At 47.9% G+C, this 25124-nt stretch overlaps 4 protein-coding genes and 1 long non-coding RNA gene across 5 annotated transcripts in view; 1 reads left to right on the top strand and 4 right to left on the bottom strand.

The window, feature by feature from the left end:
• Positions 1 to 6997, top strand: part of LOC310712942 — a 95443-nt gene extending 88446 nt beyond the window's left edge. The window contains exons 2-3 of the long non-coding RNA XR_014529024.1: positions 3422 to 4373; positions 4904 to 6997. This is a non-coding gene — a long non-coding RNA (uncharacterized lncRNA). The remainder of the gene's footprint in view (positions 1 to 3421; positions 4374 to 4903) is intronic.
• Positions 1 to 12880, bottom strand: part of LOC310712911 (zinc finger and SCAN domain-containing protein 31-like) — a 113701-nt gene extending 100821 nt beyond the window's left edge. The window contains exon 1 of the mRNA XM_083516363.1: positions 12236 to 12880. The gene's annotated coding sequence lies outside the window, so the exon portion shown is untranslated. The remainder of the gene's footprint in view (positions 1 to 12235) is intronic.
• LOC310711115 (zinc finger and SCAN domain-containing protein 31-like) overlaps positions 1 to 25124 on the bottom strand; it is a gene marked incomplete at its 3' end in the record, with an annotated part of 73180 nt that overhangs the window by 37588 nt on the left and 10468 nt on the right. The gene's annotated exons all lie outside the window — the stretch shown is intronic.
• The window catches only part of LOC310712878 (uncharacterized protein), a 73540-nt gene that overhangs the window by 41020 nt on the left and 7396 nt on the right, over positions 1 to 25124 (bottom strand). The gene's annotated exons all lie outside the window — the stretch shown is intronic.
• Positions 13221 to 25124, bottom strand: part of LOC310712782 (uncharacterized protein) — a 48730-nt gene continuing 36826 nt past the window's right edge. The window contains exons 4-6 of the mRNA XM_083516130.1: positions 22853 to 22935; positions 22401 to 22527; positions 13221 to 20483 (exon numbers count right to left, since the gene is read on the bottom strand). Of these exons, the coding sequence (XP_083372256.1) occupies positions 18385 to 20483; positions 22401 to 22527; positions 22853 to 22935 (2309 nt within the window). The 3' untranslated portion in view covers positions 13221 to 18384. The remainder of the gene's footprint in view (positions 20484 to 22400; positions 22528 to 22852; positions 22936 to 25124) is intronic.

Here is a 25124-nt window from a genome sequence, read left to right as displayed (position 1 = left end):
ATGTCCCTCTTAATACCCTTCTCCCTCATAATAATGTCCCTCTTAATATACTTCTCCCTCATAGAATAGAATAGAATCATAGAATCATAGAGTTGGAAGAGACCACAAGGGCCATCGAGTCCAACCCCCTGCCAAGCAGGAAACACCATCAGAGCACTCCTGACATATGGTTGTCAAGCCTCTGCTTAAAGACCTCCAAAGCAGGAGACTCCACCACACTCCTTGGCAGCAAATTCCACTGTCGAACAGCTCTTACTGTCAGGAAGTTCTTCCTAATGTTTAGGTGGAATCTTCTTTCTTGTAGTTTGGATCCATTGCTCCGTGTCCGCTTCTCTGGAGCAGCAGAAAACAACCTTTCTCCCTCCTCTATGTGACATCCCTTTATATATTTGAACATGGCTATCATATCACCCCTTAACCTCCTCTTCTCCAGGCTAAACATGCCCAGCTCCCTTAGCCGTTCCTCATAAGGCATCGTTTCCAGGCCTTTGATCATTTTGGTTGCCCTCCTCTGGACACGTTCCAGTTTGTCAGTGTCCTTCTTGAATTGTGGTGCCCAGAACTGGACACAGTACTCCAGGTGAGGTCTGACCAGAGCAGAATACAGTGGCACTATTACTTCCCTTGATCTAGATGCTATACTCCTATTGATGCAGCCTAGAATTGCATTGGCTTTTTTAGCTGCCGCGTCACACTGTTGGCTCATGTCAAGTTTGTGGTCAACCAAGACTCCTAGATCCTTTTCACATGTACTGCTCTCAAGCCAGGTGTCCCCCATCTTGTATTTGTGCCTCTCATTTTTTTTGCCCAAGTGCAATACTTTACATTTCTCCCTGTTAAAATTCATCTTGTTTGTTTTTGCCCAGTTCTCTAAACTGTCAAGGTCGTTTTGAAGTGTCATCCTGTCCTCTGGGGTGTTTGCCACCCCTCCCAGTTTGGTGTCATCTGCAAATTTGATCAGGATGCCCTTGAGTCCATCATCCAAGTCGTTGATAAAGATGTTGAATAAGACCGGGCCCAAGACAGAACCCTGTGGCACCCCACTAGTCACTCTTCTCCAGGATGAAGAGGAACCATTGATGAGCACCCTTTGGGTTCTGTCAGTCAGCCAGTTACAAATCCACTGAGTGGTAGCATAGTCAAGACCGCATTTTACCAGCTTCTTTACAAGAATATCATGGGGCACCTTGTCAAATGCCTTGCTGAAATCAAGGTAGGCTACATCCACTGCGTGGATATAATAATAATAATCATAATAATGATTATTATATAATCATATATAATCATAATAATGTCCCTCCCAATATACTTCTTCCTCATAATAATATCCCTCTTAATATCCTTCTCCCTCATAATAATGTCCCTCTTAATATCCTTCTCCCTCATAATAATGTCCCTCTTAATATACTTCTCCCTCATAATAATCCCCCTCTTAATATACTTCTCCCTCATAATAATGTCCCTCTTAATATACTTCTCCCTCACAATAATGTCCCTCTTAATACCCTTCTCCCTCATAATAATGTCCCTCCGAATGTCCTTCTCCCTCCTCACTGTCTTCCAGTCCCACCTCCCTGGCCAGGGCCTGAGGTCCCTCTGGCTCCCTCCCGGACCCCCAGCCTCTCTTCCCTCCCCTTCCCGCCTCCCGGGGCAGGGAGTTCCCCAGGCTTCCCCCTAGAGGAGACCCACCAGAGCCCGGCAGGCGACGGCGAGGCCGCTCTGGACGGAAGGGACGTCAGAGGGGAGGAGGGGGAGGAGCGTTCCGCCTTCCTTTCCTGTCCCCTCTAGGAAGCCAGCTCGGCGCCTCTTAACCCTTGGCGAGCCGGGCGCGCCCCGCTCATCCTTCTCTCTCCCTGCCGAGGAGCCCGGGGCGTCGCGCAGGCGCACAGCTGCCCCTTCCGGGGGGGGGGGGGGGAGGGCAGGGAAGAAGCAGGACCCAGAACCCGGGACTGGGCGCGTGTGCGTGTGAAGTCTCTCTGGCTTGGCGCTTGCTGGTCATTTTCTGACAGGAATTTTCTCTCTTTTTAGTCAAAGAACTTCACTCCTGTATTAAACTGGTTGTTCTGTGTCCCTGGGTACGTTTCTGTGTGGGTTTTTACTTCGTATCACGGCTCTTTTCCCCCCGGCACCCTTGGCCCGCCCTTCAGGGTTGTCGTTTTGAGACCCCACTTCCTCCCTGGGTTGCTTTTTCTGGAAGGGACAGAGTATTACTGCTCCCCCTGAGTCTCCTTTGATTTCATCTCCCAAGGTAGAGACTTCAGTTACTGTTTTCAGCCTAAATGAGCAGGAACCTCTTGGAAACATTGATCTAAAGTGATGAGCTGTTTGAGCTCATCTAACTTTCCTCCCATCTGTCCAGAGCTTGGTCAATTCGGCTACCCAGTTGGGCCTAAGTCTCTCCTGGTTTCCTTTTAATTTCACGAAAGGCTTTTTGGCTTTGTTCTGCAGTCAGTCCAAAGCGCACTTTCACTCTCTCTTTAAATGTGAGGGAATCAGAGGTTTCATCCTCTCTGAGATCTGGGTAGATTTCACTCAAAATTCCCCATATCTGTGGGCGTAAGTGCAGCACCCAGTTTTCCTCATGAATGTTTAAGTCTGCCAGTCCGCTCAAAACTAAATAGGATCTGTGTGGGTTTTAACTTCCTATCCCACCTCTGCCCCCAATTAATATGCAACGACGCAAGGGGTCTTCCCCCCCCCCGCAGTCTTGGACCCGTCTTCTCTCCTAAATTTAGTGCACCCACCTCACAGAACACAATTCCCACAAATGCCCTCCAACTACCTCAGATTATCTTGTGGGGGACTTGCGTGAGGTAAAATTCACTAATTGGGAGTCTCAGGCAGGATTTCTTCAAAGAAACATTAACAATTTTATTTAACAAGGAAGTTTATGACATGAGTGGATAAAACTTAGGATACCTCAGTTTACAATGTTATTTCTCTTCAAGGTTTTCTCAGTTGTTTCACACGTAATACTTTGGCTCTTAACAAGGTGGCACTTTCTGCCAGTTACTCTACTCCCGAGGTACTCCAGGCAAAAGACCCAAGGGATCTCTGGTTTGGGAGTCTTCTCTTTCTAGAAGGATCTCTCCCCTCCTGACTGGGATGAGAGCTCAGCAGCCGGTCTCTTTCCAGCTCCTCCTTCTCCTGGCTCAGCCTCCCAGTTCATTCCTGGCCTGATTTCCTCTCCCAGGACACCACACACTGTCCTTCCCACTAAGCTCAGAGACTCCTTTCTCTAGCTGGTGATCTTTTCCTCAGAGTGGATGTTTCCACCCAGAACCAGCTCCTCTCACTCCCCATCTTCCCCACCTCCCTCCAGAGCTCCTAGCCATGGGGGGGACTGGGCCCAGGTCTCCCTCCTTCAGCTCCAGGGCTCTTAGTCTGTCCGCTAAACCACATGGGGCGTCTTTGGGTGTAGGATATTCTCCTAGGGGCCCCAACCTGCCACTTCCCCTGAGCTTCTTGCAGCCTGATGCCAACAAACAGGCGTGTGTGTCCTGCTTGTTGGCAAGTAAAGCAACACCCTCCCTGGTTAGGATGGAGGGTCTCACCTCTGGAATGGTGGAAATGACCATCCAGCCATGTGGTTGGTCAGGGGCCCAGGCCCCTCCTGAATCTTCTTCTGAGGGTCTCAGGATGGGTGATGAATTTCGGGGAATTGGATTGGCAGGCAGTGCCCCTCTGCATTTGTCCCTGCCCTGCCCCAGCGCATCATGGCTCTCGGAAGCCACTCCTGAGAGGACCTGTTCTCCTCCCCAGCCTCCCTTTGATTCCATGGGCCTTTCAGAGTCTCTCTAGGACACCTGGCTCACATCAAGGCCAGCTTGTCTTCCCACTGTTCCTGTAAGTGAGGAGAAAATGCTTGTGCTGAGAAGCGTGTGGAGTGAAGAGAGATTCATATCTGAAGTGATCTGGAAGGGACTTCACTGCCCTCAAACATCCCCCCTATTGGATGGAAGGAGTTTGGGGTGGGCTTGACAAAACCTTGTATAGTTGAAGGGAAAGGGGACAAGAATGGTCCCTCCTCCAAAACGGAAACCCCCACTGCTTGTGGGCGCTTGCGATGGGTGAAGCTGTCCATTTCCATTTCTTGGTTTTGCAATGCGATTTATCATTTAATGCTCTTTGCATTTAAAAAGGAGGACCATAGATTTACAATGTTTGCTTCTGACCAGCTCGGCCTTTCTCTCTTGCCCCCTCAGGGCTTGAAGGGATGTTTAAACATGAGCAGGAGGAGGGCAGCGCCATCCATGTTGTGCATTGGGCTTTTGTACATCAGCCCAAGGGGAGGTTCCAGCGCTTGGTCCGGAGGCTGCGCAATTGCATCCGGAAGGAAGATGATCCATGCAACTTCCTGCGCTGCAGGCCAGGTAAGCTAGGCATATCAGGGCGGGGGGTGGGGGCAAGATGACGACTATTTCGTGACTTTCAAGAATTGGAATTTTCCACACCTTTGTCGACAGAATTCTCTGCCATACCCAGGGGTCGGCAACCTGCGGCTCCGGAGCCGCATGCGGCTCTTTAATGCCTTTGCCGCGGCTCCGGGGCGGAGGCGAGGGGAGGAGGCGCATTCTCCACAAAGCCATTTCCGAGCTAGAGAGGAGAGGGGGTTGCGGGCTAACCCCTCCCACACTCCACTCGCGGGCGCTGGCCTTTTGCCCCCGCGAGAACAGGGGAATCCCCGGGCGTGCCTGCAACCCTGCCCGCCAATCGGCGGGGCCGGGGAGGCGTGGCCTAGCCCATATAAGGCCAGGCACGACCGGGGACCGCCCTCTTTGCCCCGTTCCAGCTCGCACCCTCTCCCTTCCTTCCCCTCGCCGTGTGTGGGATTCCACTCCCGGCAGTCCTTCTCTGCCGTCCTCACTGCTTTCCTCCCCCCCCCACTTTTCTCCCTCTCTAGCCTCCTCTAGGCGTGGGTTGAAGCTGCGGCGTCCATTTCTTTAAAGGGCACCGATAAGGGAAAATCGTCGGCGCCATCTTTGTGGGCACACGTGGGAGTCGCGGGAGCGGCCATTTTGGTTGAGGGCTGTAAGCAGGCTGCATTGAAAGGGGGCATGTAAGCTGGTCACTGTTTTGAAGGGGAGTGAAGAACACACACTCAAAAAAAGGTAACTTGTTAATTTAACGTTTATTTCTATGAGGAGGTGTAATTCTGAGGGGTCAAACAAAAAAATAATAAAGAAGTGTCCAAAAAGTTATTTTAAAATGACGAGAATGACATTGGGCCCTCATTATTAATTATTATTTACATCAGGCACTGATTATGATTTATGGTACACTGGGGCCCTGATTAATTTTCTATGGCATTTTGGGGCATTGATTATTGGGCATAGCAAATTTTGCTATGGGGCCCTCTGATTTCTAATTACGTCCCTCTTTTGGACCCCCGGTAGGCCAGCCATGGATAAAGGCAAGAAAAGAAAAATTTCTGAAGAAAACAGAATGTTTAATGATAAATGGACAGAATCATTTGCCTTCTCTACTGACAAGACTGGTTTACCAGTATGCTTAATATGTGGTGAGAAATTTGCAAACAACAAAAAGTCAAATATTGCAAGACATTTCCAGAATAAACACACAGCCTTTGCTGAAAAATATCCAGATGGAGATGAGAGACGAAAAGCCATTGCAGAACTTATGAGGAAGGTTGATAGGAGCAAAAATAATTTCAAGAATTGGGTGAAGTCTGCAAATTCCACAACATATGCTAGTTTTGTAGCCGCTCAGGAAATAGTCAAGCACGGTAAGCCGTTCACAGTGTTATATTTGTTTTAAATGTCGCAATGGTTTTGCGGCTCCCAGTTGTTGTTTTTTCTTCGGAAACGGGTCCAAGTGGCTCTTTTTGTCTTAAAGGTTGCAGACCCCTGTTATTCACCACTTGGGTTAATACATCAAGACTCAGTAAGTGGTGAGTAGATATAAAATATACTTCTAAAGGCAAAGGAAACAGCAAAACACAGAAAAATGTAAACATGGTAATGTCCAGAGTTAAGTGTGATGAAAGAAACACACGTAAAACTCACCTAATGCCCCACGGCAGAAGGAATGCCCCACATGGGAAAGAGCCAGCCCAGACCCCCAATAGTCAAAGAGTCTTTCTGATGATGGCCAGCCGGCAGGGAAAGACTTCAGGGCTAGGAGGTCCCTGGAGGAGCCCTGCTTCCTCTCTCTCCCATTCAGGCAGCTGGACGGAGCTGTTAGTTTCGGTTTGCCACTGAGCAGTGCTTTGGAGTCACAAGACTCTCATTACATTCCACACATTCCATACTGTTGGAAGTCTCACGGGAGACGGATTCCTCTTCCTTTGTTCCTTTGTTGTTCAGTTGCTCTCTGCTCTCACAGAGAGAGGATGTATAGCTGGATAATAAAACTCCTAGCAATGTAGCCCAAACCTCTCGTCTCTTCCCTGTGCTGGAAACTCTGCTGAATGGGGAATGTGCCTGGAGCCTTCTCAGAGGCTCAGGTCGTCAATCACGTTGAGGCGATTCCAGAAGATGAGCTTTATGGGGGGGGTCTTATCTGCCCTGGAGGATCTTCCCCCCTGCTCAGCACCTTGCACCTCTGGTGGCCCTGCCCCAATGAGGGGATGAGGGGCTGCTGATGGATGGAGTCTGAGGGGGAAGGAGAGCGGTCAGCGCCCCTCCTCCTCCTCCTGTGCATCTGGCCAGAGCCATGGCTGCTTTCCTGAGGCCCTTCCTCTGCTTCTGCCCCCGTGAAGGGGCCCTGATGGGAGGCTGTGGGGGCTGCAGACAGGCCAGCCCTTCAAGAGCAAAAGGGGGCCATCTTGGAGGGGGGTAGGCATAATATTAAGCCTTACTGAGAGAGTCCGAGATCCCCCAATTCTCCTCCCTGACTTCCTTATGGAGGGCTCTCTGGTCAGGATGCAGCAATGCCCAGTCCACGTCTGTGAAATGGACAGCTACATCTTCAAAGCACACTGGACCCTAAAAGAAAAAGGTTATCCTCTTAGATAACATAAGGGTGAACTGTTACACTCTGTTGTTTTCTGCCTCTTAATTGATGTTCTGTATTAATTGGATTCTTTTTCTGTACATTTTATGGATGCATATTTTGATGTTTTAATGGAATTATTCGTTGTGTATTTTAATGAGGGGCATTAAGAAACTGGTGTTCTTCAAATCATTCTTCTAATCCTGTGCACAAACATTCCCGTTTGCCACATGGAAGGATCCCTTCTTCTGTCCCTCTGTGCTGTTCTTGCCGGGTGGGGAGTGTTGGGATCCCAGAAGGCTGTGTGAGATAGTAGGTCTGCAGGCTTGAGTCTGCTAGCTGATGCAACTGGCTGATGCAATCGGCCTGCAATACTTTCTATGCAAGTTCAGGGTCAGAATGATGTGGGTCAGAATAACGTGCTGTCAGTTGATTGGCTGTCCTTGGTTTAAAAGGGAAACCTGTCCAGCAGTCAAGGTGGTGGTGCAGAGGAGTGTGGTCAGAGAGAGAGAGAGAGTCTTCCTCTTTGCCTTAAGGTGCAGCCAGGTACTCCGTTTGACTGTATGAACTGCTCCTGTATTATAGCCTGTAGATATTTGTAGATATAGAGCTCACAATAAATATACTGCACTGAAGAACCTGGAACTCTAAGCATTTCTGCTAAAGTGCCACGAAGATTTTGCGACAGGGAGGACCCTCCTGAAGCACTATAGACATCTCCAAGGTGCGCTGGGGAATGAGAGGGGGAAAGCCCCATTGTGGGACTGATGGGGTGAATCCTGGCCACTCTTTGGTATGGTGTGTGAACTGCTTAGAAGCCTATTTGAGCCTTCAACCCTCCTTCCTTGGCGGCTCCTCCCACCATTCCTCTGTGTCCACCAGTCCATGACATCCTCTCTCCCCACATGGCTCCTTCCTCCTACCTGCTCTGGGTCCACAGGGGCAGCTTCCCCTCCGCCACCAAGATGGACAAACAGGTCTTGCTGGCCTCGTTCCGTCTCCCACGAGAGAAGAAGGTAAGTGGGAAGCCAAGAGCGCATGCTTCACTCCGAAGGAAACTACAGGTGCGCCTTCAAACAAGTAGGAGTTGCCACCTAAATGTGAACTAGCACCTGATGGAGATGTACAAGCGCATCTGACAGAGATGAAATTCTTACGCCAGCAGATGGCGCAACGGAATTTTCCTCTACAGGAAGAGATATTCTGCTTCATGATTATCAACAGCCTTAATCAGACTTATAAAACGGTTGCAAGTCAGCTGGGTTCTCTACCTGCCAGAGATCTTACGGCAGAGAGAATTTGTGCTGTGATTCTCAATGAGAGAGACAGACTTGCTGCAATAGATGTCAAAGACAGGGGGAGAGAAGCTTGGAGTTCTGACACCCCCACTGCTACTGCAAGTGAAGAACAGGCTGTTGCTTTGAACGTTGTCCGTTGTTTCAATTGTGGCCTACCTGAGCATCTTCAGCGGAACTGTAAGAGGCCACGTCAGCAGAAAGGAGCTAAGGGGAGCTCTGCAAAGCCTGAGGCGTCAGGCAAAAGCCGTACCAAGTCCCAGATGAAACCTGCAAAGGCATTGCTGTCAACAAAAGCCGCATTTTCAACGGAGAACGCTTTTGTTCTTGACACGGGATGCACGCAACACATGACGTCGCGCAGAGATCTGTTTTCAACGTTTAAGCAGCAAAACTTCACTGTGAAACAGGCCAATGGCCAGGAGCTGCAAGCGACCGGGTTTGGAACTGTGTATCTTGAGAGTCTGAACTTGACTATAAACAATGTGTATTTGGTTCCTGATTTAAAGTTTAATCTGCTGAGTGTTTCGCAGATCACAAAGAAAGGACTGACTTTGTCCTATGATAGAGAAAGCTGCAAAATCTTCAAAGATGGAGAGCTGTATCTTTCTGCCAGAGAGAAAGATGGACTGTATTTGTTGACTTTTGACCAAAGTGATTGCATAAATTGTAATGCATCTGAATCTAACATGATTTCTCTTGCAGGTATGACGAAGGACGTCCAGAAGGCGACCAAAATTGACAGGGCATTTCAGCGAGTGTATGCTGGTGTGATTGGTCCTCTAGCACCATCTAGAGGCAATGCAATATATTATCTTGTGTGTGTGAATTATTTTTCTCATTATGTGTGGATATATATATTGCAGAAACCAAAAGAAGCCTTAGAAAGGTTTAAAGAGTTTTGTGACAAGGTTGAAAATGTTCATGATGCTAACATTGATTGTCTTTTCACAGATGAAAAGCCAGTTTTTCTTTTACAGGATTTTCAGGATTTCCTGGATAAGAAAGGGATAAGGCACAAGACTGCTGTTTCTGCAGAAGCATGGAACAAAAGTATTTGTGTAAAAGTGAACAGAGAATTGCAAAATGGGATGAAGGTGCAATTGCTGAGTTCATATTTGCCACATGAGTTTTGGGCGGAGTTGATAATGTATTATTGTTACACTTGGATTAGAAAGGTTTCAAAAGATTTGGGAAGTTCTCCTTTTGAGAACCTGTTCCATAGAAAACCTTCTGCTGCCCATTTTAAGTTTTTTTTGGTCTCATGTAAAATCTGATGCTCCAGGTGGAGTAAAGAATGCTAGAGGCATTTTTGTGGGTTATGAAAAGGGTCTCTAGAGAGTAATTTTGTCTGAATCTGGTCAGGTGATTCTCACGAAATTTCTAGAGTGCGCTCCTGAACAGGAGAGAGTAATTGTTCACACATTTCCAACAGAGGACAACTCAGATGATGATGATGATTTTAGTGATTACAGTGGTACTGAGAGTGACAGTAATAGCTCAAAGAGCTCAGTTGACACAGTCATTGAGAGGAAATCTCACACAATGGCTAGACCTTCACAGGTGAAGGATGAACCACTGTTTACTATTGGAACTGGTTCTCCAAAGAGTCCTGAAACTGAACCAGTGAGCAGAGAGGATCAGCACCTCATACACAGGTCTGAGAGAGTTACAAAGGGTGTACCACCCAAGAGGTATTCAAAAGAGTTTGCTAACTCAGCTGTTGCATGTGTTACTATTGTTGACAACTCAAGACAGGTGGAGGCTGTGTCTAAGTCAGAGACAAAGTCACAACAGGGAGTTGCTAAGCGTAACACTACATTCCCTAGCCAAGGTAATGCAGATGCACTCATTCCTTGGAAGTCAGACAACCAGAGAGGTACACTGAGGAAACCAGTGGTGGGTAGTTCCAAGGGTGGAACTGAAACAACAGGGGAGTGTTATATGTATAACAACTGTTTGTTTTCTTCTCTGGATCACGCTTTGCTCGCAGCGCACATTCATTCATATGGGGAAGTATGTTACGATATAGAAGCAATGCACCCGTGAGCTGCTGGTAGCTTGAAAGCGAAACATAATGGGAATGTTGGGACTGTTCCGTGGGAAACAGAGGGACAGTCTATTCACAGTGCGAAGCACCGGAATTAGCTCAGAGTGTAATATGAGCTGTAAAGGAAGTACAGGAGGAGTTTCTCTCTCGACTGTTGGAATTTGAAGAGAGCAGTCATGTTTTTCGTAACGCTGCAAAGACAGAAATAAAGGCATGTAAATACGTTTCTGCTTATCTCTTTCCCCTGCCCGGGGGGGCAGGTAAGAGGGGTGTGTTCTTCTCATGTATGAGAGGGATCGGCTATCGCAACCTCTGCCTGGATATTGCCGGGAAAGCAGACAGGGAGGTCAACAGATGATCAAGCCGGGTGCCTAGGAGAGTTGCCAGTTTCTCCTGATAAAGGCTTGATTCCCAACACGTTTGTACCCATTTCACATACTAGAGTGCAAAAGCACATCTCTCTTTCTCTGGGCTCTTGGCCCCTGTGACTCCACCCCACCCCCAAAGATTAAACAAATTCATAGATTAGTTTCAAAATCCACATAATGTGACCAAACAGAGTTTTCCCAGATTCCCCCACTCCTCCCATGTTGGGTTGCAAGGCCTCTTCCTGCTTCAGGGCCAGCTGAGTCTTGCTCATCCATCTCTGTTCCCAGGAGATCGGAAGGAGTCCCTAGGTCTTCTGCCAAGTTCTGCCTGTCCTAATGAGAGGTGCCAGAGAATCCTGTAAAGCAAATGCATTCTTCTACTACAAGATTGATACACAGTCAGGAGAAGAGAAATGTTCCCTGGGCCAGCATGGATGAGTCTGAATCACAGCCCAGACTCAGAGTTCAAGCACTATATTCCCATATTCTGAAGACAGACCTCTGTCTTTGTTCTGAGGGCAACTCCCTCCCCCTTCAGAAGCATGGCTGCCTCCCACTGGGGGGCCTGGAGCCATCGCTAGCCCTCTGCTCCTCCCTGAATGGGCCTCATCCTCTTCTCAAGCCATCTCTTCCTCCTGTGGCAGGGAGTTCCATGGGTCTAACTGCGCACTGGGAGATGGAAGGACTTTGTTTAGCACAGAGGCCAAGTTTTTATTTCTGCCTCCAGATGTTTCCATCTGGCTGCCACCTGGGCTAAGGAACGTGGCTGATTCCTCAATCCCATCAGGGTTCCTTTGCAGGCCCTTTTCTTCCTGACTCAGTGACCCCTCCCCAAAGGAGCAAGACAAAAGTTGCAGACCTCCTGCTACTTGCAGCCTCCCTGGCTTTGCAGAGAGGAAGGGGGGCAGAACCTCTTAGCCCTGGCTTGGGGATCCCCTTGCAGGAGCTGAGCAGAATCCCCACGGATCCGTCCCCTGCAGCCCTGGGACACCCCGCCCCACTTCTCCCCAATGCACCCTAGGGCAGAAAAGAGAGGAAACTCACCAGATGCCAGAAGGGAAACTGAGGCAGCTCCTGCAGAGGAAATGAAAGCCCCCTCACCCTCTTGCAGGGAGGATCCTGGGAAGGAGGGAGGGGCATTTGCTTGGGAGGACCTCATCCCTCCCCTTATTCCCTGTCCTTTCTAGGAATCCAGCTCAGTTCCTTTTAACCCTTGCAAGGAGAAGCAAACCAAGCTCACATTCTCTCTCTCAGACTCTTACAGAAATGAACCCGAACAAGGCAGGAGAGCTCAGTGGGTAGAGCACGAGTCTCTTTGATCTCAGGCCCCTGGATTCGAGCCCCAGGCTGGGCAGAAGATTCCTGCCTGGCCGGGGGTGGGCTAATGACTTTGGGGGTCCCTCATCATGACTCCCTGGCCCTCGTGGCTGTTCTTCTGAGCCCTTGCAAAGTGGAGCTCGCCCTGCTCCCTTCTCTCTCTCTCTCAGGAGCCAGGGCCACAGAGGGGTCTTCTTTGGGGGACCCTCCCCTGCAGCCCTAGGACCCCCCATCTCCCCAAGGCCACTCACCGGATCCCAGAAGGCGCCCCCAGGCAGCACTTGCGGAGCAGAGAGACAAAAGCCCTGATGGGGGCGGAGCTTGTGCTCTGGGGAGCCTCCTCCCTTTATTCCTCTCTAGGAAGCCAGCTTGGTGCCCCTTAACCCTTTTGCTGGTTCCTCTCTCCCTGCGGAGGAGCCCCAGGCGTGGCGCAGGCGCAGAGCTGCTCCATCGGGGGACTTTGGGGGCCTTACAAGCTTCTCCTTCCGCGGGGAACAGATTTCTGTACATCTCAAGAGCAACAAGAATGTATTCCTTCCCACCCTTTGCTTGAGAAGTAAAACTCTGCAAGTGTTTGGCTCCAGGGTCCCTTGAGAGAGAGTTGCAAAGAGGAAGGAAAAGGGGGTCCTGCAAGGAGAGGATGAGGGGAAAACCCCCTTTTCTAGGGGTGGGGGAGAGGGATTGGGCTCCCAGGTCAAGAGAGCACCTTGTATCCTGGCACTGAAAAGACACCCTCCCAAAACACACACACTTTGTGGCATCTCCTTTTGGCAAAGGCTCAAAACATAGTTCCAACTTGAAAACCACCTCCAGGACCAGGCACCCTCAATGGGCTTTGGACTACAACTCCCAACCGGGCCTGCCAGCAGAAGGCAGGGGGGATGGAAACAGCCGTCCAAAAGGCCCGGCCAGCTCCAAGGCTGCTCTCCAACGGGGCGCTGCTCCAGGCATCTGAGTTGCCCAGTTCAAGGGAGCTGGCGGGATTAGGAACCGGGGTTCCTGAATTGCAGGGCTCGGACTAGATGAGCCTGGAGTGTCCTCTTCCAGGATTCCTCATCTGGCTCCCAATGCCACAGCTGGAATGTCTCCCAAAACTGCCCCCCCTTTCACAAGGAGGTCTTTCCCCCCCTGCGTCTTAAACTACCCTTTGACTGGCAACCATCTCCAATCTCCTTGCTGGACAATCCCAACCAAAGATGCATTAGATTCTCTGAAATCTACTCAGGAGTCCTGTAGTGATTTCATGCTCTTTATTGCAGCTTGTAAAGCAGTGATTTAATTGCCCCCAAACCTCAGGCTTTTATATACATTATTTACACAATGAGTCTTGTCTGATTGGCTGAATCTGCTTCCCTCCTGGAGCCTGATTGGTCTTTTCCTGCAGGCCAATCAGTTGCTGCATTCTAGGATCCTACTTACCTTTGTTCTAGGATCAAAGCTTAGTACATAATCCCCCTCCCCTCTAAGTTCCCGCTGTGCCCAGGAGGTTAGCATTCCTAGTCGTTGAGATATGCCGGTCACCTACGTATGCCTTGTGGTCTTGGGCGTCTCGGTAGGGATTCCTGGTTCTGGCTCTTGTTCCAGGGCTGCCGGCTGTGAGGGGATCGTTGGGTTGGACGCTGCTCAGCCTCGGTCACTTCTGGACTTCCTAGTTCTGCCTCCCTTACCCGCTCCTCCTGCTCTATGGGCCTCACCCTTCTGCTATCCCCTTGGGATTCCTCTCTCCAGCCCTCCTTGCAGTTCCCCCCCAGGAATCATCCGGAAGTTCAATAGTCCCAAGAAGGCTTGGAGTTCCGCCTTGCCCTTAGGTGCAGGGGCGACGCAAATAGCCCTCACCTTGTCCCCGATCAGGTGGACTCTTAGAACCCGCCAGGGTGGCGAGGACATGGCTGACCATTGGCACCGGGGATGCATGAGCCGTAAGGGCCTTGATTATGGTACATTTGTAGTCTACGCAGATGTGGACTGAGCCATTGGGCTTGACGGGTGTGATGATTGGGGTTTCTTTTTTTATTTTTTATTCATTTTCTATTACCAAACAACAACAAAAAAGTAAAAGTAAAATAACAATCACATATCAAAGACAAAAAAGACCATCAACCAAATCAAAACCCCTAAACCAACCAGAAAACAAACATTACAACAATTAACTATTGACTTCCCTCCATCTCGGTTTTGGGTTATATGAATATTAAATCCAATCTGCAGTTTTTCATTATAAAACATCTACACGTCGCAAGAATTATGTTACACCTACTGTGATTTTTATATCTTTAGAAATTGTTTCTATATATGTTATAAATCTAGACCATTCATCAATAAACTTTCTCCCTTTTTGCTGTCTAATGTTCTGCGTCATTTTTGCTAACTCCATATACTCAAATAATTTAATTTGCCAATCTTTAACGGTCGGGATATTTGGGGTTTTCCAATTTTGTGCTAATAGAATCCTGGCAGCTACAGTTGCATATTGAAATATTACATAATCTTCTTTCTTAATCTCCTCTCCGATCATTCCCAGAAGGAAGGCTTCGGGCTTTTTGACAAAGGTGTATTTAAGTATTTTCTTTAATTCATTATAGATGGAATCCCAGAATTTCTTAACTTCTTCACATTTCCGCCACATGTGGTAGAAGCTTCCCTCTTTAGATTTACATTTCCAACACCTTCTGTCCCCGGTCTTATACATTTTTTGCAGTTTCACAGGAGTGATGTACCAACAATACATCATCTTTTCCATATTTTCTCTGAGGGCAGTACAGGCTGGCTGTAAATTTCATTCCTTTAGTCCACAGCTTCGTCCATTTTTCAAAATCCAAATTATATCCAATATCTATGGCCCATTTTACCATAACTTCTTTAACCTCTTCATCCTTGGTGTCCCAATCTAACAGTTGACTACACATTTTAGATAGCAGTTTAGTTTTGCTTTCTTTTATTTCTACCTGAAATTTAGATTTTTTCTCATTCATTCCAATCTTTCTATCTTCCTTCCATAAGACATTAATTTGATGGTACTGCAGCCAACCTGTCAATCTACTTTTCAACTCTTCATAGGGTCTAATTTTCCATCCTCTTTCTGACCTTTCCAGTAGATCTTCATAGGTCAATCTCTCACCTTCCATATTTATCTTTTTAATAGTTAATATGATTGGGGTTTCTCAGGGGGCATTAGGCACCGGCTAGAGCACTCCTTGCTCCACAAGCCAGTCTAATTCCTCGTCAATGCGGGGTTTTGAGGGTGAACGGGACCTGGTGGGCCTTGAACCTGATGGGTCGTATGGCAGGGCCCAGTTGTAGGCCAACGGGGAGGCGGGGCAGTATATCATCCCAATGGCCCATCGAAAACCTCCGGAAACTCTTTGCACATGGCGTCCACGTGGGAGCTGGTGCGGTTCACCCCGGTGATGGCTAGCTCCAGTGGCCCAAACCACGCCAACCCCAGTAAGCTAATGTAGCACCCCTTGACCACGATCAAGTCCAACCGCCACTTCCACCCTCGATATTGTACATTGAAGGTTCCCACCCCCATCGTGGGGACCTTGCGTTTGTGGAAGTGTCCCAGAGGCTGAATGGGGCTGGCCAAACTTGGAGCCGCCACTGGGACACAATATCCTTAATGTCCATGCCAAGATTATGGACAGGGTTGAGCCTGTATCAAGCTCTATGCGGCATGGGGCTGCCTCTATCTGTGCCTTGATGTAAATTTTGTCCGCATTAGAATGGTATACCTGACAGTCTGTGGTCTTCGTCGAGTTGCCTTGGTGTGTCACACCACGGGGCCTGGGACTCTTGGGTCGGCCATCTGGTTCGAGGCTTGGGGTAGGGCAGTCACGGCACACCCGGGCAATGTGTCCCACTTTTCTGCATTGTCGGCATTCTGCGTTGTGGAAATGGCAAGTCCTCTGCTTGTGGTTCTCCCTGCAACTTGTGCAGCTCCTGTTTTCCACACGAGGCGGTCGTGGTAGGTGTGCTGCTGCACTCAGTGCACGTCCTCCTGGTCGGATTCTGAGTCGTCGGTGAGGTCCTCATGGTGGATCCTTGGTTGGGACGACATGTTTGACTGGAATCCTTGCGCTGACCTCTCGGCAGCTTCAGTTGCGAAAGCCTCCTCTAGGGCAGCCTGGAGCGTCGGGTCCTTCTTGGCGTAGAGGCGCCACTGCAGCTTCTTGTCCCTCAGGCTGCCCACGAGACAGTTGCGGAGCATGTTCTCCAGCTCTGTGACGTTGCAGAGCCTGGCAGCCTGGCAGAGGGAGGTCACATACCCGGCTATGGTTTCTCCGGAGACCTGCCGCTTTGCCTAGAAGGCATTCTGACACGCTACCCCCGAGGGTTGTTGCGAGAAGTGTCCCTTCAGCCGTTCTATTATCGTGTCATAGGGAACGGTCGCAATATTTGTGGGAGTGAGGAGGGCTTGGGCGATCTTGAACGTTTCTTCTCCACAGATGCTGAAGAAGGTTGCCCTCTTCTTGGCTGTGTCTCATGACGTCCTTTGCCTCCAGAGGAACTGGAAGCGGGTGGCGTATCCTTCCCAGTCTCCTGAGCCTGGGCTGAATGGCATGAAGCGGTTGTCTGTCGCCATTCTGGGTCCTTGGGTCCTGGAGCTGTAGCCTGGATGACCAGTGCAATTCTGTGTTGCCTGTGGCAGCTGTGTGCGTTGCGTGGCAGACAGCTCAGCAGGATCCCACCTTCATCGGCAGTGAAATATATTCGGAGTCCTGTAGTGATTTCATGCTCTTTATTGCAGCTTGTAAAACAGTGATTTAATTGCCCCCCCAAACCTCAGGCTTTTGTATACATTATTTACACAATTAGTCCCTTCTGATTGGCTGATTCTGCTTCCCTCCTGGAGCCTGATTGGTCTTTTCCTGCAAGTCAATCAGTTGTTGCATTCTAGGAACCTACTTGCCTGTTGTTTCTCTTCTTTTCCAGCTTTTCAGACTTCACCTCCCTTCCTTTCATGGAGATATCTAGTGCTTCTATTTTCTTTGTCAGTGCCTCTACTTTAGTGGTCAAATTTGTCTCCATTTCATTATTTCTATCAATTCGGGCTAATAGCTTCTCCAAATTTAACACAGGCCTGGTGTAAACTGTTTTTGAACTGCCATATTCAAAATCTCCCTCTCCCTATTTTCCAGCAGCACCTTATCAGTTTGTCAAGGTCACAGAATAAATCTTTCCTAAGAGATCCTGTTTCCTGCATTTTTCCAGCCCTCCCTCTTCCTTCCAGCCTGATACCCAACACACATAAGATGTTTAACATAAAATCCAATTTCTTAAATTAAGATTTGAATTAAACAAATAAACCAAATAATTACTTTAAGAGAGGAACCATAAAACAGAAAAAAGAAATACCGTATTTTTCGCACCATAGGACGCAGTTTTTCCGTCTTAAAAACTAAGGGGAAATGTGTGTGCGTCCTATGGAGCGAATGCAGGCTCCCTGGCTTCAGCGATAGCAAGGCAAAGCCTCCGAAGCCTGCGCTCCGGAGGCTTCCCGTTGCTTCCGCTGAAGCCAGGAGAGTCTGCTCTTTGAGGCTGGCGGGGGAAAAGCAGCGCTTCCCCCATCGCCAGCCCCAGAGGATGGGGGGCAGCAGGAAGGCGCGCGACGCCTTCCCGCTACTCTCCAACCCTCCTGTGGGCTTTTGCGGGAGATGGGGGAATTCCCCAACCTCCCGCAAAAGCAGGCAAAAGCCGCGCGCTCTTTAAAGAGGCTCCGTGGCTTCTGCTGGCTTTTCTAGGAGGTGGGGGAATTCCCCCATCTCCCGCAAAAGCCCGCAGGAGCCGCGCACCCTTTAAAGAGCGAGCGGCTCTTGGGGGCTTTTCCCCAAGGAGGGAGAAGGGACTGACTGGCTGAGTCAGTCCCTTCTCCCTCCTGCGCGCTTTTGCGGGAGATGGGGGAATTCCCCCACCTCCCGCAAAAGCAGGGAGAAGGTCTTGGAGTAGCGCACAGGCTGCGTGCAGCCTGTCCACTGCTCCCAGAGCTGGGGGGGGGAATCATATTTTTTCCTTGATTTCCCCCCCTGAAAACTAGGTGCGTCCTATGGTCCGGTGCGTCCAATCGTGCGAAAAATACGGTAATGTGTCCAAGAGGACCTAGCAATTTAGGTGTCCAGATAAGAGTGGTTGTCTTGCAGGAATCCAATTCTCTTTAAGTGGCTCAGAGTAGAAGAAATATTTTCCTTCAAAGAGAAACTTGTCGAAGCCTGTCTTGATTTTAGCGTTTTCAGCCAGCTCTAAGTCCTTTTAAGAGCTACAACTGTATTTTTTTAGAGAACTTTAAAAATGAGACTTTCATAAATCCCTCCGATCACACTCTTGGCACTGATATGATTCCTCCCCTGTATGTATTCTTTGATGAAATGAGATTTCCTTTTTGACTGAAGCTCTTTCCACATTCCTAACACTGATCTGACTTCTCTGCTGTGTGTAATTTTTGATGGGCACTGAGACCTACTTTCCTGGTGAAGCTCTTTCCACATTCCAGGCACTGAAAGGGGTTTTCTCCTGTATGAATTCTTTGATGGGAAGTGAAACTTATTTTCCAGGTGAAGCTCTTTCCACATTCCAAGCACTTGAAGGGTTTCTCCCCTGTATGAATTCTTTGATGGGAAGTAAGTGTGGAGCTGTTAATGAATCTCTTTCCACATTCCAGGCACTGAAAGGGGTTTTCTCCTGTATGAATTCTTTGATGGGAAGTGAGACTTTCTTTCCTGGTGAAGCTCTTTCCACATTCCATGCACTGATATGGTTTCTCCCCTGTATGAATTCTACGATGGGAAGTCAGACTATAGCTGTGACTGAAGCTCTTTCCACATTCCAAGAACTGATAGGGTTTCTCCCTTGTATGAATCCTTTGATGGGAAGTGAGATGGGCCCTCAGATTGAAGCTCTTTCCACATTCAATACACGGATAGGGTTTTTCTCCTGTGTGAATTCTACGATGGGAAGTGAAACTGCTCTTTTGACTGAAGCTCTTTCCACATTCCACGCACTGATAGGGTTTCTCCCCTGTATGAATCCTTTGATGGGAAGTGAGATGGACACTCCGATTGAAGCTCTTTCCACATTCCACGCACTGATAGGGTTTCTCCCTTGTATGAATTCTACGATGGGAAGTGAGAGTATAACTGTGACTGAAGCTCTTTCCACACGCCAAGCAGTGATAGGGTTTCTCTTTTGTATGAATTCTTTGATGGGAAGTGAAACTGTGCTTTCTAATGAAGCTCTTTCCACATTCCAAGCACTGATAGGGTTTCTCCCCTGTATGAATTCTTTGATGGACAGTTAGACTTTCTTTCCAGGTGAAGCTCTTTCCACATTCCAAGCACTGATACGGTTTCTCCCCTGTATGAATTCTTTGATGAACAGTTAGATGTTCTTTCCTGGTGAAGCTCTTTCCACATTCCACACACTGACAGGGTTCGTCCCCTGTATGAATTCTTTGATGGGAAGTGAAATGGGTACTCCGAGTGAAGCTCTTTCCACATTCCAAGCACTGATAGGGTTTTTCCCCTGTATGAATTCTACGATGGGAAGTGAGATCGTGGCTGTGACTGAAGCACTTTCCACACTCCAAGCAGTGATATGCTTTCTCCCCTGTATGAATCCTTTGATGGGAAGTGAGATTGCGGCTGTTACGGAAGCTCTTTCCACATTCCACACACTGATAGGGTTTCTCCCCTGTATGAATTCTTTGATGGGAAGTAAAACTGCTTTTTTGACTGAAGCTCTTTCCACATTCCACGCACTGATAGGGTTTCTCCCCTGTATGAATTCTTTGATGGGAAGTGAAACTGCTTTTTTGACTGAAGCTCTTTCCACATTCCAAGCACTGATAGGGTTTCTCCCCTGTATGGATCCTTTGATGAGAAGTGAGATGGGCACTCCGAGTTAAGCTCTTTCCACATTCCAAGCACTGATATGGTTTCTCCCCTGTATGAATCCTTTGATGGGAAGTGAGCTTGGCCCTCTGATTGAAGCTCTTTCCACATTCCAAGCACTGATAGGGTTTCTCCCCTGTATGAATCCTTTGATGGGAAGTGAGCTTAGCCCTCTGATTGAAGCTCTTTCCACACTCTAAGCAGTGATAGGGTTTTTCCCCTGTATGAATTCTTTGATGTGCAGTGAGATGGGAGCTGTGACTGAAGCTCTTTCCACATTCCACACAGTGATATGGTTTCTCTCCTGTATGAATTCTACGATGGGAAGTGAGATTGTGACTGTGACTGAAGCTCTTTCCACACTCCAAGCAGTGATAGGGTTTCTCCCCTGTATGAATTCTTTGATGGGCAGCCAAACTCTGTTTCCAGGTGAAGCTTTTTCCACATTCCAAGCACTGATAGGGTTTCTTCTCAACGGGATTTCTTTGATGGGAAGTGGAATGGGAGCTCTGACTGAAGCTCTCTCCACAGTCTGAATCCTGATATGGCTCCTCCACTGTGTGGATTTCGTTGTGGTCTCCCTTGTTCTTCATTTCCAATTCATCACCACCTGAAACTAAGAGGCAAACGGATTAGAGTCTGGGGAAGAAGTGCAGTCCCAAATTACGGAACAATGCTCATTAATGCTTGGGACAGGGGAAGAACAGAAGGGAGTTAGATGGTATAATGTTCCTTTTGTTCTGTAAAAATGTCTAGTTTCATATACAAATCAAGTTGAATATTAGATGTTTTCTCTCTCAAGTTTTTAAAAGTACAGCTTAACCTGGTAATGTCATTTTGTTCAAATTTAAATATGGATCTACTATCTTCATAAATAAAATGTGCTTTTATGGAAAAAGGTGGCCAATGTGGAAGTTCCCTGTTAAAATTAAGATATATTCAATATGCTAAGTTGTTCAGTATGCAGTAATAAATCTAAACAAATTTTAAGAGCTGGAGAAATATTTGGGAACATTGACTCTGGACTGACTTGGTCATAGTCAGCTGCCTTGTGGTGGGCGATGTAAAAGTAGAGGAATAAAAATGGCAAACGTGAACTTCTTATCATGTGACGAAGACACATGAGAGCAGAAGCAGCAAAGCAGGCTGGGAAGTGCTGGGACTGCACCATCATTTGGGCCTACTAAAGTTATTCAGGCCTAACTGCTAACTGTTGAGTCACTCTGACATGTGACTTAGCAGCCAGTTTCTCTGTGTGTTCTCTGAAAGATTTCAGTCAGAGTCACTCTGCCTCAGTTGTGAGCAGAGTCAGTATGGAATCTTAGTCGAACTGTTTGGAACCATGTTGTTTATCAAGAAGTTTATTTTAACTCAGTAAAGCTCTTATTCTTTAAAACTCTGCATTATTAATTTACGCTGCACATCACTTCTATGTGCTGAAGAACACTTTTCGTATATTGAACAAATGTGTGTAGCAGCTGCCAAATTTAAATTTCTTTAGTGGCTAAACATTTAATGATGATGTGCATCACCTTAAACCAATTTGAATGTTTTCTTAAATTCTCGACATCATAGAGTGCAGCAGAAACTTCTCATATCAGCATTATTATCATTATTCAAGTTTCATTACACTGGCACCTCGGTTTACATAAGCTTCAGGTTACAGACTCCGCTAACCGAGAAATAGTACCGTGGGTTAAGAACTTTGCTTTAGGATGAGAACTTAAGTTGTGCAGCAGCAGCGCAGCGGCAGGAGGAGGCCCCATGAGCTAAAGTGGTGCTTCAGGTTAAGAACAGTTTCAGGTAAAGAACGAATTAAGTTCTTCACCCAAAGTACCACTGTACTTAAATGTTACATTACTGTGAGAAGTTACAGGGGACGAGGCAGGGGGCCTTCTCAGTAGGGGCAACCACCCTGTGCAACGCCCTCCCATCAGATGTCAAGGAAATAACTATGCAACTTTTAGAGGACTTCTGAAGGCACCTCTGTATTGGGAAGTTTTTAATGTTTGATGTTTTATTATGTTTTTCTATTTGTTGGCTGGGGCCACCCAGTCAGATGGGCAGGGTAAAAATAATAAAATTATCATTATTGTTACTACAGGGTTCACTGCCTGAGATTCAAAAAGCCTGGCTCTGTTTTGGGATGGAGTTTGTTTGGTTCAGTCGTGGAATCTGTGCCATCTCCAATGTCAAGCGACTCTTTGGTCAACCAGAGAGAGACAGAAGGAAGAACAAAAGCAGGAAACTTGACTGAAGCTACTTCAACATCCCAAATCACTCTGAATCCTACATTTAAGAAGGCCTGGGCAGTTCAGACAGCCTGATCGTGGTTTTAAACGACAGAACTGGAGGAAGAATATTCACAGGAAAAACAATCAATAGCCATCCCTCCAAGGTTTGCTGTGGGAGTGTTAACATCCCAGGTGCTGTGGGTGGCGCTGTTGAGCCCCATCGAAATATCAGAGGTTCGTCACATAGAGAGATGTCTTGAATTACAAAACAGATAGGATGATCCAATAGGGAGCCTTACCGAGAGAGTCCAAGATCCCACGATTCTCCTCCATGACTTCCTTATGGAGAGCTCTCTGGTCAGGATCCAGCAACGCCCACTCCTCGTCTGTGAAATGGACAGCTACATCTTCAAAGCACACTGGACCCTAACAGAACAGGACAAAGGCTGTCCTCTTAGAGAACATTCACTTGGCTCTGTTGTTTTCTACAGCGGCCAGACCCCTCTCTGCCTTCCTCATCCCGCCTCTCTCCTGCTGCAGCTTCTGCCTCGGAGTCTGGGCTGCTCTCTGCCACAGACTCCCTCTGCTCCCTGAGCCCTCTTCCCTCTCCAGCTTCAGACACCTCCTCCTCCTCCTCCTCCTCCCAGTCGGCTCCCTCTTCTCTGGCTCCTCCCACCATTCCTCTGCATCCAACTGTGTCCAGCCAGTCTGCATCCAAGCAGTCCTTCCCCACAAGGCTCTTGCCCCCTACCTGATCTGGGTCCACAGCTGCTGCCTCCCCTCCACCACCATGAAAAGATGAAGGAGCAGGTCTTGGTGGCATCATTCCGTCACCTGGGAGAGACAAAGGTAAGTGGAAGCCGTGAGCGCCTGCTTCTCTCAGAGGTGAAACAGTGCATCTCTAAGTACAGATGGGGCTTGTCAAAGTCTCCCCTGCTAGCTTCCGGTTCCGCTCTGCCTTAATGGAGGCAGCGGGAGAGCGTTGGCAAAGGAAAAACAAGGATGACTGAGGGTAATTCTCCTTGCAAGTTTCTCCCAGGGACAGGGGGGAACGGGCTTCACTCCCAGTTTGTCTCGGTACCAGGCTCCGGCTCCGGCATGGATTGCGGGAGGCAGGGAGGCGCTGAGTGCAAAAGCTCTTTGCCTGCCGAAAACCCTCCTTCACTGCCATTAAGAAGCAGAGGTTCTCCTGTCAATTAGAGCTCAATTTGGACTAATGTACAGGCGTTGCTGGAAGAGATGAGATCATAAACTGCGGAATTGAACCAGCTGCAAGGTCTTTAAGGTTTTAATTTGGGAATAAACTTCATTTGCTGCAAAAGACAGTGGGTGGGGGGAGGGGAGCCTATGGCTTCTTTATATAAAGTTTTCTTCTCTGCATTTATGATTTGGCAGCCCGCCATTGGATACTAGTTCAAAATATCTATGTACGGGTGAGCAGGGATGAAACTGGATTGCAGATATGGAATATAACATCAAATGGAACTGTGTGTGTAAAAACAAAAAGGAAAAAGGGAGGGAAGCTCTATTTTGCAAAATGTTTACGATGGAAAATTAGAGCTGACTGTTCCCCATCCTGTATTATATACAGACTGAACTGATTAATGCTAAAAGGACTTGGAATTTAATTTAATTGGATAAATGCGCATTTATCTTCGGCCAGACAGAGGGATGTAAGGAATCTGAAAATTGTGCAGGAGCTGATAAGGTTCATTACTGAGTCAATTGCAGTTTGACCGATCCCTCTCCTTCCCAGGCAGAGAAGAAAAATGGCAAAAAGAGGTTATTTATTGGGACAGTGTGATTTTTGCAGCTGCTGTTAAAGTTGCCAAACAACGAAGCACAGGACAGAGCGATGGACAATTTCTGAAACCACAATGGGATATTAGCTCCGCCCAAGGATTGATGGAGAACAGCAACAACCAGGAAAAGATAAAATATTTTACAAGGACAGGAAAAAAATCATGAACAGGAAGATTGCCACACATGGGAAGAGTAAGGATATCGCCGGAGTGCCTCACTTGTAGTTTTATATATTACTTGTATAAAGGATTCTTATCTTGACAGGAGGGTAATTGAAAATAATAAGATTTTGGACTTCCAGAAGCGGCGCCAACGGCAATGGCGGTCACCCTCTAACTACGAGGGAGAAGCTCCGCAGAAATCGGGTTTATCCGCTACGGCACAGCGGAGACCCTTTAAAAAACCGCAGGCGGGGAAAGCCAGCAGCCGTGGGACTCGGCGGGTGCCAGAAGCGCCCCCCAAGTGGCAAAGGGACCCCGCGAGGGGCTCCGGAGCGGAACGGGGTGGCGCGGCACTGAGAGTCGATCGCTACTTCTGTGGAGTGAAGCCGTGCAGCTGTTGCCGGAAAGCGCTGACCTTTCTTCCTTTGAAATCTCGGTTTCTAAACTACAACCCGTGACTAAGACTTTGCAAAGATCGAAAGATCAAAGGACTTGTGCCTTTGATCGGGACAAAGAACTTGAATTTGGCTCTGAAGCGGGAAGGCGTAAAAAGGAAGTCCGTCTTCCGGTTTTGTAAATAGAACTAAAGCAAAGACTGTTGGAACTAAGAACCGGGAAAGTTGAGTTTAAAAGGAACTAATTTTAATGTCAGACTTAAGAACTCCCTTCCAGAGTGGGGGGGAGGATAAGAAAATATTTTGATTGAAGGAAAAAGTGAGGAAAGGAAAGAAAGACCGCCGCCTCTTAATCCCTGATGTTGGTCTGACAGGACAGTAGAAAGCACTGCACCGTTTAGAGACATTGTAACTATATGTGACTGATCTGCAATTGAACTGAAAATATTGAAGGATTATCTTTGTAAGTGTTGCCTTTTGTTGGAAAGTTGCCTTTTATTGGAAACTGTTGCCTTTTATTGGAAAGTTGGAAAATCAAAAAAAATACACACTGCTGCCTTTAGATACAACTAACCCTGAAAAGAACATTGTTGCTAATGTGCTCCCCTAGAGGAGGCCTGAGATATAACTGGGGATTTTCCATTGCAGCTGGCTTGGAGACTTT

This window comes from Podarcis liolepis (genome assembly GCF_965112155.1).
Source record: "Podarcis liolepis genome assembly, chromosome: 7".
Taxonomy (NCBI): Eukaryota; Metazoa; Chordata; class Lepidosauria; order Squamata; family Lacertidae; genus Podarcis; species Podarcis liolepis.
The sequence above is the reverse complement of the archived record's forward strand: the minus strand, read 5'-3'. Positions and strand labels throughout refer to the sequence as shown.